Raw genomic sequence first — 17,022 nt, forward strand, 5'->3', positions numbered from 1 at the left:
GAACAGAGGAGGCCCTTTTGCTGTATAAAAAGCCTGCAGCTGGCAGTGGATGGCAGACGGACTTTTTCTTTCTGCCACCGTTTCTCCCGCCGAAGCAGCAAGAGAGATGTTCCCAGGCCGCCTCTGCTCCTGCCTACAGCTGGCGACAAATGGCACAGAGGTGGGTGAAGAGTGGGGTGTTGAAGCAACTGATAGAAACCTGGCTCCTTTCTGAAACACCTCTTCTCCTCCTTCTGCTTAAGAATGTGCTGCGTAGCAGAGTGCATATTTTGTGATTTATTTGCACCCTTTTACTAGCTATTTTTAAATAAGTATCTAAGCAATCCGCACAATCCCAAAAATCTACTATAATAATTACATTTTGCCTGGTATGTGTCATAAGTTACCAATTTAAAGATGCTTTAACCAATTTAACAGTTTCCACAGAAATTGAAGGTATTAAATGGCCATACACAAAAAATTCTTGTATTTGCAGCAAGATTTTCAAAACATTTGATGTAAAAACAGAGTTCGGTTTCTCAAATGCAAAACAAAATGGATATTGCTGGGCTTTTCAGAAATTGTTCGACAGACAAAAGGGCTCTCCACAGCACTTACAGGTGCTCTGAAAAATACTGGCTGGTCAGAAGGAGACAGATTAATTTTTAAACAGCTACTGGGTACTGAAATTAGCCTCACTCAGTGTCTGGCATCAAAATGTACTCGCCAGTCTGCACTCTTCCAAAAATCTTTTGATATCTGAACTTTTCTGAAAACGTGCCATGACTGGCCAACAGGCTCTTCTGGACATTTTGTCACAGCAGCTGCTTCCATCTCCTCTGATCCCAGATGCTCAGTTGCAGCAAAACAAGCAAAAAAATACACGTTCCCCGTTCCTGGCACCCTTCTGTAGGCCTGCTGCCTGCCAAACTTCCGGAGCAGTTGGTGAGGAGGGGGCAGAAAAGCCCCCCCATGCCCCATTGCAAGGTGCAATGAAGGGTGAGGTGCAATGAAGTGCGGAGAGGGAAATGTGCCACTGGGGCAGCAATGTCCCTTCTTTGCACAGCAAGGTGCAACCCTTTCACTCCCAATTCAGTCCATTTTGAGCACCAAGGTCAATGCAAGAATGCTGGTTCTCTACTTAAAGCAGGTTTGAGAGTACTAAGTGAGGCAGTGATAGCCATCCCTGAAGGTACGCCACAATCCTGCACAGCAGCTAACTAAAGGGGAAATAATCTCTGGGATCCCGAAGACTGGGAGAAGTTTTGCCCAGAAAACTTTTTATGACTCTTCCTCTGAAAGGGTCAATCCCCTCATCTCTTCCCCATGCAATTAAACAGTACCTACATGAGAAGAGACACTGACTTCAAACATTTCCTTGCTTGATTAAGGTTTACTCATCAGAAACAGATTTGTCCTAATTCAGTGATGGGACTCAGACAGATTCACTTAGCTAACTTGCATATATACCTTGACGCAGACGAATGGATTGTTTTGTTCTTATTAATATCAGCTATTATCTTTCTTTCTGCTTTGACTCATATTCTGAATCTGAGTCAAGACTCAGTGACTGCAGAGCACGGCTGACTGAGAAATTAGTCTTTACAATTTAATGGAACATGTATGCGTTCGCCTCAGTCTGATAATGTATGCAGACTATCATCAGAGAGTAAAAAGAAAGCAGAAGTCAGCCTTGCAAATGCTAGAAAGGAATAAACCAAAGTAAACATGCTACGCAGTGGCTAAAGGATTCAGCTACTCGGTGGCTAAAGGATTGCTTTCTCCATTTCCACTTCTGCTTTCACATTGCAGAGGTTAAATAATTTGTTTTAGGATATTTAAGTGATCTCAGATGTCATAAAAGACTTTTGGATTTTTTTTAAATTAAATGTAAACTTTGAACAAAATTTGACCTGACAGGCAAGTCTAAAGAGCTTCCGTTATGCTCAGCACATATTACATTCATGCACATTTTATGTCATCTACAGCGATTTTATATCACGCTTATACACAATATTGTTCTAAAAACAGAAGGTCCTCAAGGAAATTCTCTCATGTCATATGCAAATAACAAAACACTCCTGCAAAGGCAGTGGGACATTTCACAGAAAACAACTGCAAGAAAAAGGATCTTGTAGCAATCATGCCAACAAACATCCAGAGAAAGAAACCCACAACATGAGACAGTGACTAGATATTTGGAAATACTATACAAGAAATTTTGCTATTCTCAAGCTTACAAAGCAGCTCATTAAAAACAACAAACTTGGGGTTTAGTACAATGAGGAACTGCTAGCTACCAAACCAGAAAGATTTTCTTCAACAAGCATCAAAAGTAAATTTACTAGTAAAAAAAACTACCATGTATACATTTTTAATGGATACCATTTTGATATAAACATTAATGTACTAAATTTGCCATTAAAGTTTATTTGCCATATTTAAAAAGCTGAAAAGTTAGAAGACATGAAACATGCTTGCCTCAGAAGAGTGAAACAAATCACCTGAAAAATCAGGTATCTTCCTTCCAAGAAAATGGCTGAGTCTGCATTAACATTGAAAGCAAAGCAAATTAAAAAAGCAAAGCATAAAAAGGAAATACTTACTTTAACTTCCACTGTCTTCCCACCTTGCTCGATATGCCTCTCAAGATATTCAGAAGACAGCAGGTCACTGCAAGAAGGAAAAAAGAACCATAAGCCTCGCACATGTGTTTTTGCACTCCCGCTCGGCAATCAAGCACTGATTAAACATTTACATTTGAAAAAGGCAAAACATGCAGGATACTCTTCCTAAAATGTTCATAAAAAGCACTGAAACCACCACCTCCAATGGAGTTACACAGCCCATGGGATACATTGATTTTTAATACCAAAAGGCAGGACAAGAAAAACTGAGGGGATTTCAAAACCAGACACTGATCATTATTTTAATTCAAGAGACTTTTCTACTTGCTGCTAAAAGCGAACAGTAAGGAAGTTAGGTGAACTTTAAACAAACAAACAAAAAAAAGGCAGAAGGATGAGAAACCAGTTGGGAGTCACTCCTGTAGCAGGCTGCATCTGACAGAAAATGGCAGTGGCCTCCAGCAAGACTCCTAAGGACACAACGGTGCAATAATGAAATGGCCTTGTGATACCACTATGGCGAGCTCAGGAACACGCTAAGCGGGTAGGCAAAGCCATCAGCCGCAGGAGCGGCACCACACCGTAGGCTCACAGCCAGTTCCACCCGGCGTGGGCACGAAGGCAGGCGGCGGGTGCCAGGCTGCCCGCGGCCCGCCAGGACAGGCCTCCACCAGGACCCAGCCCCCATGCTCGCTCTACACAGGAGCCCGGCGGCTTTAGCAACATCGGAGGAAAATCACAGAATCATTAAGGTTGGAAAAAACCTTTAAGATCAAATCCAAGCGTCAACCCAACACCACCATGCCCCCTAAACCATGTCCCGAAGTGCCACATCCACACGTTTTTTAACACTTCCAGTGATGGTGACTCCAGCACCTCCCTGGGCAGCCTGTTCCAATGCTTGACCACTCTTTCAGTAAAGAAATTTTTCCTAATATCCGATCTAAACCTCCCCCAGCTCTGGGCAACAGCCAACGCAGCCTCACAAGTACACGAGGCTTTGGAACAAACACTGAAGAGAAAAAACAATCAGATTGGAGACAAATGTATGTAAGTTAAATGCATGTTGCATTTACCAACACACTTCACGCTGAACTAGTCAGATTTCCTCCCTTGTAAGCTATTTTCTAGGCAAACAAATTACATCAAAAATTTCACTAAACGTTTTCAAAGATCACAAAATTTTAACCTAGATGAAATCTGTATAAAGATTTGATATTGTCCCACCTAAGAGGTGATTAAACTGGAAAAGATAAAGTACTGGTAAAGAAAACATGACAACAGGCACGCTGACTGATGGGACAGGAGGCAACGAGCACAAGCCTTCTCAGCAGAAGCAGCAAAAATTAGTGTTTCTCCCTCAAACAGCGAAAACACCTAAGGGCTAGGGGTGAACTGGGCTGCTGCAGGAGGGGAAGGACAGCAGAGCAGCACCACTTGGCTTTCCAGAGTTTCGCCCTGGCTAAACAGGCAGCAGGGCCATGGCCGCCCTTCCTCAAGTAGGCACTGCAGACTGCCCAGAGCGAGCCCCAAACAGGACAAGGTTGGTAGTATGGGTCCTTCTGTATCAGCCCTACAAACTGCTAGCTTGGTATTTGCATTAATAGCCCAGACACAAAAACCAGGAGCACTCTAAAGAAATATGCTGATAATGCGAAGTTGGAAACCATGGGGAATGAATAAGAATGTTGAAAAAACTCCCACAGGAAAGGGCTAGATGATCTTCAGGGCTGGATACTAGAAATAGGATCAAATTCAATTGTACAAACAGCAAATTTATGCACTTAGGGACTGGAGGTAATTTCTATTATGTTGTTTTGGAGGGCCTGGTTTATAAGGAAGAGAGATGTGACCACACTTGTTTCCGGCAAAATGACTTGCCAGATCAATAGGGTGTCTTCCTGAAAAACACAACTGTCCTCCCAGGATACATCAAAGAAGATGTATTTCTAGTCAAACTGAGGTAAGATTAATACCACTGTCCAAAGGAGACCTCTTTTCAAATACTGCAGACAGGTACTGGACAGGTTTGCTTAGAAAGTTCAGTTACCTAGAAGCACAAGAGATGGTCCTAAGATAACCACGGAATGGGAAGCTCCTGAAATCTAGCAAAAAATTGAGTTGTGAGGGGATGTGAATGCACCAGGGTTTATACACCAAGATGTAAAGGTAGCTGATCAGGCTATAGAAGGTGCTGGCAAAGCCTCAAATGTACACAGTCTGTCAATGAGTCAATGGGAACCAGATGTTAATAAAAGGACTTTGTATCTAAGTGCAAGCGACAGAGGCAACAAAAAGAGGGATGCCAATAACTTTCTGAATGGGAGCATCCATTGGACAACTGTTGATGGAGGTGGGGTCCCCTCAGTCACAGTGAGCTCACAGCTGGTTGCTGCTAAAAGCAGGAGGTCTCAGTAGCAAGCGCTGAACCCACCTTGTGTCAGCACAAGCACTAATCAAAATACTCTCGGTGTCAGAACTAACAGTCACCAAAATACTCTCTATGTCAGTACTGGCACTCATCAAAGTACACTGGGGAAGCTTCAACAAAGCCACGTCTTTGCTGCATTATGTAATTGAAGTCCCTTGTCAAGACGTATGATAAGCTCCAGAGCTGATGCAAGAGAGGGAAAGTACCTGAGCAGCTGTCAATAGGGGAGGAAGAAAGAGTGAGAGGCTCCTTTGGCCACTGCAGAACCAGCGTGACCAGCTGCCCCTAGACTCGCCCTCTAGGACTCCCTTAATTATGGTCAGGCCCATACACCTATATTGATGCTTTGTGCAACAGCCTGCAAGTGACCCATTACTGATGAGCACCTAAAAGAGATGCTGTTGTTTGAGTTACTGATTACAATCCTGTAATTCCTCTTAGAAGTGAGTATCCTAAATATTTAGGATATTCCCACTTCGGGCAAGCTCAAAGACTTCTATATAAGGTCTGTATGCCTTTTCCACATTTAGAAATTTAGATAGATGCTCTTTTAAAATATATTTAGTTTAGCTTGCTGGAGTTAGATATATAGTTTCTCAGCATTCACTACACTTTCTTTCCAGCAAAAGTCTATGCTTCCACAGATTTACTGAAGCCACCTCTACAGCTTAGGGCTCTACTTTTACTTTCAGCTATTTCTGGGAGACTCAGTTGAACAAAGGTCATCCTCCTTATCTGATGGCCACAATGGGTTTTGTGCCAGGGAATATGCTAGAGATTATAAAATATAAGATATTAAAGTAACTATACAGTATAGAAGACAGAGATCATACAGAATGACTTAAATCAGAGTTTACAGTTGTATTTGGAGGGATGACAAGGAGAAGCACAGGGTCTTCTCATGTGGGTTTGACAAAATTATTGCTTTTTAAAAGATACTGCTGTTCATGTTATTATGTTCTGGAAGATCATATGTTACGTTCTCAAAGATATGGAAATTGTGTCCAGCATGAGAAAACAAAGAGATTGATCGTTCTCTGCCTTTACAAGAACTAGGAGGTAACAGAAGAGGCCACTAAGCTTTTCTGGCACAGCCCCTGGTTACAACATGGAACCTCTTGCCACAGGAAAGCATGGATGCTGGAGGTCTGTACTGGTTCAAGCTGGGAATGGACTCTGGGGAAGCCTCATATGTACTTGTTCTGCTCTTCTGCTTCTCCCTCAGCATCCGCCTTGGGCCACTGGGACAGGACACTTGGCCAAGCACCCCTCTGACCTGACCTGCTCTGCCTGCACCCTGGCAGGGCCCTGTTTCTCCTGAGGGTTATGCAGGGTCCCCCGGCATCCAGCTCCAGGGTTGTCGATGGACAGCCAGCCACTCTTCTCCCACCTGCCACCCACCGATGGTCATACCCAGGTGGTTCAAGTTGTGTTTACTTTCAAAGTAGGCCAAGAGAGCGATTCCTAAACAGGTCCATCCATTTCATCCTCCTGCTCAGTCCCTACTTTCAGGACAAAAGGGCTGGGAACAGCAGGTAGCCGCTGGCATTCCCCCGCCTCTCAAGATCTGTCATGGGTGCCTCAATTCCCAAAATAAGCCTACCTGGAAGGGAAATGCCATGGGGTCACCAGCCTGCACAGCTCTTGGGGACTGGGCCCAGAGCTCATAAACAGACAACAGGTCTGAAATTTAAAATACATTTTTAAGGGCTACCCTAAGTAACATGGCAGGCAGGTTACGTCTGGGAATATTTCACCAGCAGAAAAACACACAAATGATGCCATGTTATGCTTTATTATTATTATTATTATTATTATTATTATTATTACTACTACTACTCAATGCACAGAAAATATTATAAAAAACACAATGCTCTTGGAGGTCCAATAATGCAATCAGTGCTACTACAAACTAAGCTACAACCTAACAGTTATACACAGTCTTGTCAAATTTATGTCAATGATGTCATGCATCTCTCATGAAATCACCTCATAGGTGGCGTAATGTATTGTCTTCGGTAACAGTGAGGCACATAACTGTGATGTTAATAATAGCCATTACTTTAAAAAAAACAAAAAGCTATAGTGAAACACGTGTGAAACACAACGAAAATTGTTTTAGCAACATAAAGACACTGAGCAATCAGCATTAAAATAATATGCATCTCAACATAAATCATACAACTGTCTCCTATGGGAGAGATGAAACAGTAATAATTTAGCTTTCCTGACAATCTATCCTAAAAGCCATCTCTGTCAGTTTAAATAGTAGATTTGGTATTAATTAGAAAGAAAATCTGCATGTGGAAAAAAAAAGATTGGAAAAAAAAAAAAATCTTAGAAACCCTAGGGATGTAGAAAATTACCGTTAAAAAACATCTATACTATAAAAGACAATACTGCAGAATGAGATTTTCAGAAATAATCACTGAGGCATTGATACAAATTCTTTGAAAGGGCATGGCAAAAACCTGCGTATGTTCAGATCTAAAAATAAAACATTTCACAGGAAAGAAGCACATGTGATCGGTGGCTTTGACAAGGAAAAACCTGTTATGCTAATAATAGCAATCCTGTTTTCAGAGGTCTGTTATTTTAAAAATGTACACAAATCGAGTAGCTTAGTTTTGTTTACAGCAGCATCATTTTTTGGAGCATTTTCTTAACTCACGACCATATGAATCCACCCCATACAGACGCAATAGCATACGGGCCAGAACAAAAAAAATGAGCAAGCTCCTCTCTGCTCTTCCAACTCTCCCAAACAGACACAACAGTAGTACACAGGAGGAGGCGGCTGGGGGAATTTTCTTATAGAAGAGGGCCTCAACTAAGGAAAGTATCCTTATCCAAGATCATGCATATAAATGCACTTAAATTCTACCTTGATTTAACTGTAGCGTTTGCATATGAGGTCTACCAAAGCAAAGCTGGGATTGGGAATCCAGAAAACCAGATGAGCTTTGGAAATAGATGGGTCTCCCCACAGAAAGAGGCTGCTCCAGGAAGCAAAAAGAGGGGGGAAAAATGAGGTGGCAAGAGAATAGAGGACAGAACAGGCCAAGTGTTTAAAGAAACAAACAGAGAAAACAGGAGATTATAAAGTGCTTCGACAGCCATTAAGGATTTTTGAAAAGGGAACAGGTTTGTATTTGAATAGGAAATGGATAACAAACTGCAAATTATCCCTGGAAATGAAACAGAAACTTTCATTTTCAAAAGGAGAAGGAAAGTGCCCATCAACAGCTTCTGAACAAAAATTTAATCTCCAGATTTAAGAGACTGTAAAGATGGAATGCCTGAAAGTTATGGAAGAAAAAGAGCAGAAACTATAGGGACCTCTTTAGAGGCCATCGGAGGAATTACAAATTTAAGAAAGGCAGAAATAAAGGGAGTTCATAATTACAGTACTAAAATGCATCTTTGCTGGCATATCAGTGTTATAAATGAGAGAAATGACTGGCTTCATGATATCCGATATCGTTGCTGTCTCCTTGGACACCGTGAGAATTCTTTACCACTTCTTCTGTCTGTTGACCCCGATTTCTGTCTCCACAACTCTCCATTACGTACACCTGAAATTTCAGATTAAAAATGGTGCCAGACAAGGATATCAAATGAGCGATCTGAGCTGAGATGCAGTACTGAAAAAGAAGACAGCGTTTTAGCCGAAATCAGCAGAAAGGCCTGGATGGGTCGAATGCCAATAGGAAATTGTCAAGAGACATATGGAGACATTCAAGAGAAAACGACATGTTCAGAGAATTGATGGAGACACTGATAAGAGAAAGATGCCGTATGAACCGCACAATTAATGCCAACTCACGCTGCAGGAGGAAACTGTGAGAAGGGAGCCTCCTGTAACATCATGCCTGAGAGGGCTGCAGTAAAAGGAATGGGCACTGTTTGGGTATCAAGCACACAAGGATGAGGAAACTTCCCATCAAGTGAAAGATTTTCCCACAATGGTGTAACATCCTCTACCAAGTAACCTGGAAAGGTCTGAATTATAACTCAGTAATATAAGGGGAAGTTATTCCCCTCAAAAGAAGGGAAAAGGGAGGGAATCAGATTCATACAGGAGATTATTATAGAAGACTGGAAACTACCAGCATGTTCCTTTGAGAAAAGTGCTGAAAGACTCCTTTTGTTAACAGGACTAATAGATATGGAAGGAGTGACTAGGGGAGGTAATTTTTCAGAACAGCCCATCTTGTACACCAGGGAAGAGAAGGCAAGTTCATTATTATCATGAAACAAGAACCAAGAAAGTAGAAAACTACATGAGAGGGAACAGACGGGATGTTTCTATCTGTCAGACAGAGTACAAGGGACAATTATTAGCATTACCTCACATTACACTGTGGTCCTAAAACAGTTTCAGTATCAGTCATGAGGTAACTAAAAAATACAGCAAGATGAACTCAAAAAAAAGCCACTTAGCTGGCAGGTTTCTGTATCTGACTAGCTAGGACATTTTAATTCTCCTTTATCTTCATGCCTACCCAAACACCTTCTCTCTGCTTATACATGATCTTTCCTTGCACTTCAGGAGGGGATTAGCTATCTCCATGCTCCATGAATCTATCTGCTTAATAGCCACAGCTCTAAAACTTTCATCCCCTCCTTCTCCTCTGCTGAATTCCTTTTTATGTGGATAGTTAATTTAATGTCTGTATCTGTTAAATTAGCCAAATGGAATAATCAATCAGAATTAGGTAGCTTCTCTTAGATACGGCAGCAGTTTTCACAGTGCCTACTTAAAGGAAAAAACAACTGAGAAAAACAGAGTCAGTTCTTGTCTGCACAAACTGAAGCTTCTCCCCTTTTTTAATAAATCTTACCGTGCTTTTCTGTTCTTGTTGCTGCTAATATTAAGGGGAGAAAGGAGAAAGTAATTTCTTAATGTTTCTACTCCTACTCACTATTTAAGACTTTCTGCAAAAAGAAATTAGGGACTTACGAATAGGTGCAGTCCTCAAGAGATTGCACACAAATGCTGAGTCGTACCCAATCTCAGTCCTTTCTTGGACCTTAATTTCACATTTCAGTTAACAGAGAATGATACACAACTTGAATCTCTCATGAAGTTTCTTCCAAATACTAACATTTGCTCAACTTTTTCCTCTTCAGGACTTCTCTCTTAGATTCCTAATGCCATCTGACTTGAAAATGCACTTAGTCCCTTTACCCTTAATAGCTAATTTGCCTGCGGGACATGACAGTAACTGCCCTGCACGCTACTGCAGACACCAAATTGCAGAGCAACTCTGCAGCCCTCTGCAGGGCCTCCACCTCTAGCAGCAGAGATGAAGTCCTACAGCTCTGGCTTACAAACATCATGCGTTTGATTTATTGGACTGGCTTAATTTCTTGATGGGAAAAAGTTTAAGCAGGTTGAAGACATTCTTGCTTAGTTTCGCTAAGTTTCTATTTACGCACATGGTTCCTATTATTAGCACAAAAAAGGAGAGAGGACACAACAAAAGCTGCAAGGAAAACCTGTGAAGCAGCAGCGGTAGTTTCAATGCTCTGGCTGGTGTGGCCATAGCGTGATGCTGGACGTGCCTTCTGCACATGACCTGTACCTGAAGTACATCCAGCTCTCAGCGTCAGCAGGCATTTTGTGGTGCCACTGTCCATCTACACTTACTACACCATGGACTTTTTGACCCATCCTTTTCAACCTTTGCAATTCAGTCTGATCTCCTCTATCTAAAAGACCATACGGGCAATCGTATGAGAAATTACTGTAAATGTGGCACAACGATCAATAGATACTGCTTGTATTTTCCAGGGAAAAACCTAAGAGTTTATATTTAAGTTCTGTAGCTAGGAAGAGAGACACTTATAAACTATCATTTACTGACTCATAATATTTCGCCACACGTTTCTTTTCACTATGTTTGAGTGAAATCTGAATATTGCTCCCTACCCCAACAAAATAAGAAACCTAAAGCTGCTCTGAAATCAAAAATTCAGATTCTATTCTTTATTGCAACTTAAATATAATTAAATTCTTAATGTTAATATTTATTGCATCAATTACATATTTCTTAACACAAATGTTGAAACTTGATAAATAATATCTGGTATTATATATAATGAAAGTGTTTTACTTTTAATAAAGCATTTTAAAACATTTTGTGGCACAAGCACTACAAAGGGCACAAATTCAATAGAGCAGTTAATTCATCCTGCTGGTGGTGGAGGGAAGGAGATTACGGTCTTCTGTTTTAGACAACAGGAAGATTTCACCTATTGCCCTAACAAGGAAGGTGCCCACACCCCCCTTGCAGAGATTCTTCCCAGTATCCAAGGGGAGACGCTGCTACTCAAGGTGCCATAATGATAAACTAGAGACTTTAACAAGCCCAAAGAGCAGACAGCAGCTGTTTGCAAGACTCTTGTCAGGCAGAAAAATGAAGTAAGATTTTTCTAGCTCTAAACTTCTAAACAGAGTTGAAAGCAGTCTGGGCAACGTTCACTTACTCTGCTCCTTACCTAGTCTTCCTTACAGTACTGATGGCAATGCAAGTGTCAATAAAACCTTACTCTGCTTTTGCCGATGAATAATTTACTCCAGTATATCTTCAGGCAATTACTTTTTTTTCCTACAGAAATTTCAGAAGGAGTCCTATTAAAATGAGCAGATATTTTTAGACCACGTTCATACCACTACTACAAAGCAGGCTCCTCAATGCCATTCTGTTCGTACACTTGTTACTTTAAAGTCAGGATAAACATAGTTAATTTTAGTATTTGAGAAGATGGTAAATTGACTGATAAAGGGAAGAGGCAAGCACACAAGAGGCCCAGGCTACACATTTTCCTGCACAAATCTACTAGTGTGCTCTAATCCTAGTTTTTAATATGTCTCGTCATACAGTGAAGCTGTTTTATACTACATGGAGAATCACTTCCCAAGTAAATTCACTTGTGATTTCAAGCACATTTCAACCCAACACTTTGTTCACATTTGTGTATCATCCACAGAGGCAAAAGTAAGGCCCCAACATGACTTTATGCTATTAAAAACAAGCACATACCTTTTGCAGAGGACACCTGTATCATTTAGTGAATGGGACTTACTAAATATTTTTATTTGGTAGCTTCCTTCAAGATTTGCCCTCAAATTTTAGTTACTGTATACAACATTCTGCCCTGGAGCAAATATACAAATTATTCCTGTACTCATGGGCACTTCCATGATGCTCTCTCAACGTATTTGCAAAAAACAAAATAATGAGTCCTCTACATGCTTCCCCTCAGGAGATCAGGTGTTAGCATCTTCCTCAATGCTAGAAAGCTGTGAAGTATCTGTTTGTTTTGGGTGCCCGGTTTGAAACTTCACAGAGCCATACACTGTAGAAATACAACCTACCGCTCATCATAACACATTTCAGATGTGACCTGCCCTGTGTTGCAGTTAGGACAACTCAGGAGCTCTTGGAGCTCTTCAGAGTGGATCCCAAGTGTTCTGCTCACGGCATGCCTGAAGAACACCAGACCAGTCACTACAGCAAATGGTGAAGGCACCACTTCAGGGGACGCTTCTCCTGAGCCAGGCAGGAAATCCCTGTCAAGGAGGTCAGGCATCACCACTTGCTTTGCACATACGCTCTTCCCAACCCACTAACGGGTGAACTGGGACTGTTCAGCAAACCGCCTCGTTGCCAGCACAGCCTTGCTTCGCTCCCAGACTAACTTACTTTGGCAACAAATAGCATCTGATTACACAACTGAATTAAAAAAACTTATGCTGCATAGAATAGGAGTACAAAGGGGACAAATTATGCTCTGCCCCAGCTCCTGCCTGCTTCATCACCTCCTTCCAAACTTCCCATCGCTGAACCCGCCTCTTCTGCCCTCAGATCCCCCTCTCCCTGGCCATGTTCCTACTCCTCCTCTATTCCCCAGCCCATCACCCCTTCTTACCAACCAGCGTTTCCATGCTGCTGCTTCCCACTTCTGCATGATGCCAAGAAAGACCAGCAAAGGAGTCAGTATCAATTCAAGGTTACATTTACAGTTTGGCACTACCATTGAACACATCTACCCCAAAAATGTGCATCCTTAACAACAGCAAAGCTTTCCCCCACTGTGCTGTCATTTCTTTTATATGCACTTAGGACGATCACCCCCTTACGTTCACTATTACCCATTGTTAGAACTTGCATTTTATCCTGAAGTTTGAAACGTTGCTCATGCCACAAGAATTTTTTTTGTAGTAATCACCAAGAAGAACAATTTCTTCTAAACTGTGTATTTTTATTTAATTAAAGAGTATTAGCATATATGGATTGAAAAATTATGGAGAAGTTTGTTTTTATTGTTAATCTAATGATTGCATCAACTGTTCAAGTACCTGAGATGTTTCAGAAATGAGATCAGAAAAAATGGTTACCACTACTTTTATTTTTGTTCACAAAACACGTGAACTTCAGAAAAGGGCATACGTGAAAATAGCTTTAATTGAAAAGATAGTAAACCTTAAATCTAGGAACTAATTTGTTTCTAGAAACTATGCTGATGGAGACATTCTGCTAGAATTTCAAGAAGATAGAAACGGGCTTGAAACTACAAAGATACTGAAAAAGCCTGTTATTGGTAGAGAGGCTAAGGAAAAATGAGTCACCATGTGAAAAATATCTATAATGCCAGGCAAATTACAGTGCAAGGAATTGAAATTACAGGTACCTTCTGTAGCACTGTAATCTCTCTCTTCTGATAAAGAAGGTCCATTTTAACAGCACAGAACATTGTCCAGATTCAAAGTCAAAGGTCTCACGCTGCATTTGTAGGTGAGCCAGGCTTTTAGTCTGAAACCATGCAAACAAATCCAAATGCACAGTTACGGGGAACAAGGAAAGATGTCTCTTGAAGAAGCATGTGCATTACCAGGAAAATCTCACACAACATCCACACATGACAAATTACACAAAGCTTTGTGAAATAAAATTCATGGATCATCTTAAAAATGAATGAAGAGTGGGAAGACAAGAGTCCCTTAACCGCCGAATCCTCAGGAGCCAGATTCTGAGACAACACTAATCACTTAACCACAGTCCAAGGAATTATCACAGCTCCTCAAACTTACAATCATCAATCTTCATTTAGCACATACAACTGCAAGAGAACAGCTACCTTGAGAGAGACCAAAAAAATCCATTTTCTAATGCTGTTCCAAGTCAGTTTTGTCTGGCTTGCCAGACAGCTCTGGCACTGCTGATGACCCAGCAGGTTACTTTGCCTCCCTGCGTGTTACCTACCAGTAAATCATCCTCTATAAACTCAAAAAGCTCTTCAATTTGGAGAAGAGAGGATGGGGTGAGAATGAGGGAATTATGATAGAGGTTTACAATATCATGTGGGCCATAGGCAGAATTAATGCAAAGCTGTTATTCACCTAATTCTACATTAGTAAAATCAGGACGTACTTGAAAAAATTAGAAGAGCAATGTAAAATAGATCAAAGAAAGCACTATGTCACACAAGTTATGAATCTCTGCAACATGTTGCCACAGGAAGCTGTACAGGCAGATAGTATCAGAAGGTATCCCAGAAAGGGTTTAAAGTCATGGAGAACGGGTTCATGAACAGATACTAAAAGGCATACGCAGGGATGTGTCTTCTGGCATCTTTAATCAAACAGCCATGGATGTTGCAGGGGAGTGAGTGGAATGAACCCTGAAAGTGGCCCAGCCCATGTGCTCTTTCAGAGCATCTCCCATTGCCAATGCCAGGACAGATGGACCATTGGTACGACAGAGTTTCATTTCTTTTGTATTTAATCGCTGTCAGTGTTCCTTAGGGTAAAATGAATTCAGGTATTTGATATTCTCAAGTAACATTTCTAGCCAGAGTAATTTCTTGAAACTGAGAGAAAATACATTTGCACTTATAGGATGCGAATTACTTTCCACATATCAGCACAGAATTGCCTTTAAATACATTGTGTAACCTACAGTAGTTGTACAGAGCAACAGCGGTCAGCAGCACCCTGCTAGCTGCATCCATTGCAGAGACTGCCCCACATCTGTAACCGGAGATCCATTTCTGAAAATGCAGCTTTCACAATTTGCCATCTGCTGCTGCATGGGTAAGACTACGATTCAACTCATACTGACAGTCCTACAGAAAAAAACCTGCAGGGTTCAAATATTTCCCCCTTTTCTTATCATAGGTATCACATCCCTCCTACCCTAATACTAGCTTCACTCCTCTATATACAAAACTCCCCACCTTCACGGCATTCATATATCCACCTAATTTGGTGCACTGATTGGTAAAAAAATTCTTCAGCTTTGTAGCTGTTTCACTCATACAGCATTGGTAGAAGTCCTCATTTGACTGATGCTCTGCTGCTACCATCCGTTTCTTATACAAATATATATCATATATATATATGTATATAAAAATATGCACACACACAGAGATCCTCTATATATCCATATAAATTTATATGGGATATAAATTTACACCCCTGGGAGGCATCTGTCAGCAATACACTATGCATTATACATTCAATTTGCTTATTTGTCTTCTCTTGCTCCTTCACCGCACCTTCTTCTATCCCTTTATTCTCATCTTTCATGTCCACCCTCTCTTAAATCAGGACCAATCCACTGCCTTGTTTGCAGAATTGTCTGTTTGAAGAATTCTAGCTCAAAATTCTTACAATTAGAAAATAGCAGACTACAGGCTCTCTCTTGACTCAAAACACAAAATAAATTGCTTTATCCTGAATGCCTACTGATGTGCCTAATGTGCTAACATACATTTACAGAATTTGATATATTTTATGCTCATGCTGCCACCTGAGCAATAGTTTAAATTTCAGAAGATACATATGCCAGGACAGAAAAAGTGGCAGGGTCAAAGGAGACCCAAGTATATCGAATTCTTCCCGCACAGTCTTAAATCTGAATCACCATCTCCTTACATTTCCAGAATGCTTGCCACGACGACTTCTCTGAAGTGGGCTTATAGTGCCAGCAAAGACTCAAAATTTTCTTTTGGGCATAATGCAAATCCTTATGACTATTTTGTCTTTTCCTGTAGCCTCTCATCTTTCAGCCATGACATGCCAATAGATAGAAACATTATATAGCCATTTATAAAATGAGAATAGATTTCTAAGAAGTATCTTATTTATTATTATCTATTAATCTTATCTATTTTTATCATGAAGTATTCTCTTCAGGATGAAAAGAGATCTTCATACTTGAGCGGGCCAGCTCCAGTTACCACTCTTCAAAGGACTAACCTCTTCATTCAACTGTTCCAGCTTTTTTCCGCAGGATTGTCATATTTTCTGTAGGTCAGGCTGAGCACCTGCGATCTCAGCTCCATAGGACTCAAAGAATGGCATTCTTTGCAATTTGGCAACTATTTGGCATCAAACAGTTATGTTTTGAACGTGGCGCAGCAAAGCACTAGAGTGACAGTGCAAAGTGCATCTTGCAGGAGTTAAAAGATGCAAGGATGAAAGCCGCTCCAGCAGAGGCAGAAGTGAGCAGGAACATACTCTGCTGTTCTGGCATATACCTTGTTTTCCTCCAAAGAACTCCAAGCCAATGTCTCTCCAAACAGCTGAATGTAACACATGAAAAGGTAAGTCTGTTTAGAGTTAGTTTTCACAAAGCAACCGCATAGCCAGATGCTTGTCCATAAAAAAAATGAATGTTTAAACGTGCAAAACAGCTGCAGACCCTTTTAAATGCTATATAGCAGTGTGGTAGAAAGCCCTGAAGGAACAAAAGAACTGCCGTGAAGAGCACACGGTATAGCATATTCCCTCTAGAGCCTTTGACTCAGTTACCCTGAATGGCTCCTTCCACGCAGCACTTCATCACACGCCTCCGATAGCAAAAGGTGCCACTGTTGCTTGGCAAAGGGACAGGGAACAGAGCGCTCAGCGTCACTTCTGAGTGCCACCGTCCCTCCGGCACTCCTGTCCTTTTGCTCACCCAAGGGTCTAAG

The 17,022-nt window shown here is 41.2% G+C and overlaps 1 protein-coding gene across 1 annotated transcript in view; it reads right to left on the bottom strand.

Annotated features, from left to right (window-relative positions):
• ADAM22 (ADAM metallopeptidase domain 22) overlaps nt 1-17,022 on the bottom strand; it is a 137,483-nt gene that overhangs the window by 70,201 nt on the left and 50,260 nt on the right. Inside the window, exon 4 of the mRNA XM_082015337.1 lies at nt 2,586-2,652. Coding sequence (XP_081871463.1) covers nt 2,586-2,652 — 67 coding nt within the window. The remainder of the gene's footprint in view (nt 1-2,585; nt 2,653-17,022) is intronic.

This window comes from Phaethon aethereus (genome assembly GCF_964289735.1).
Source record: "Phaethon aethereus genome assembly, chromosome: 2".
Taxonomy (NCBI): Eukaryota; Metazoa; Chordata; class Aves; order Phaethontiformes; family Phaethontidae; genus Phaethon; species Phaethon aethereus.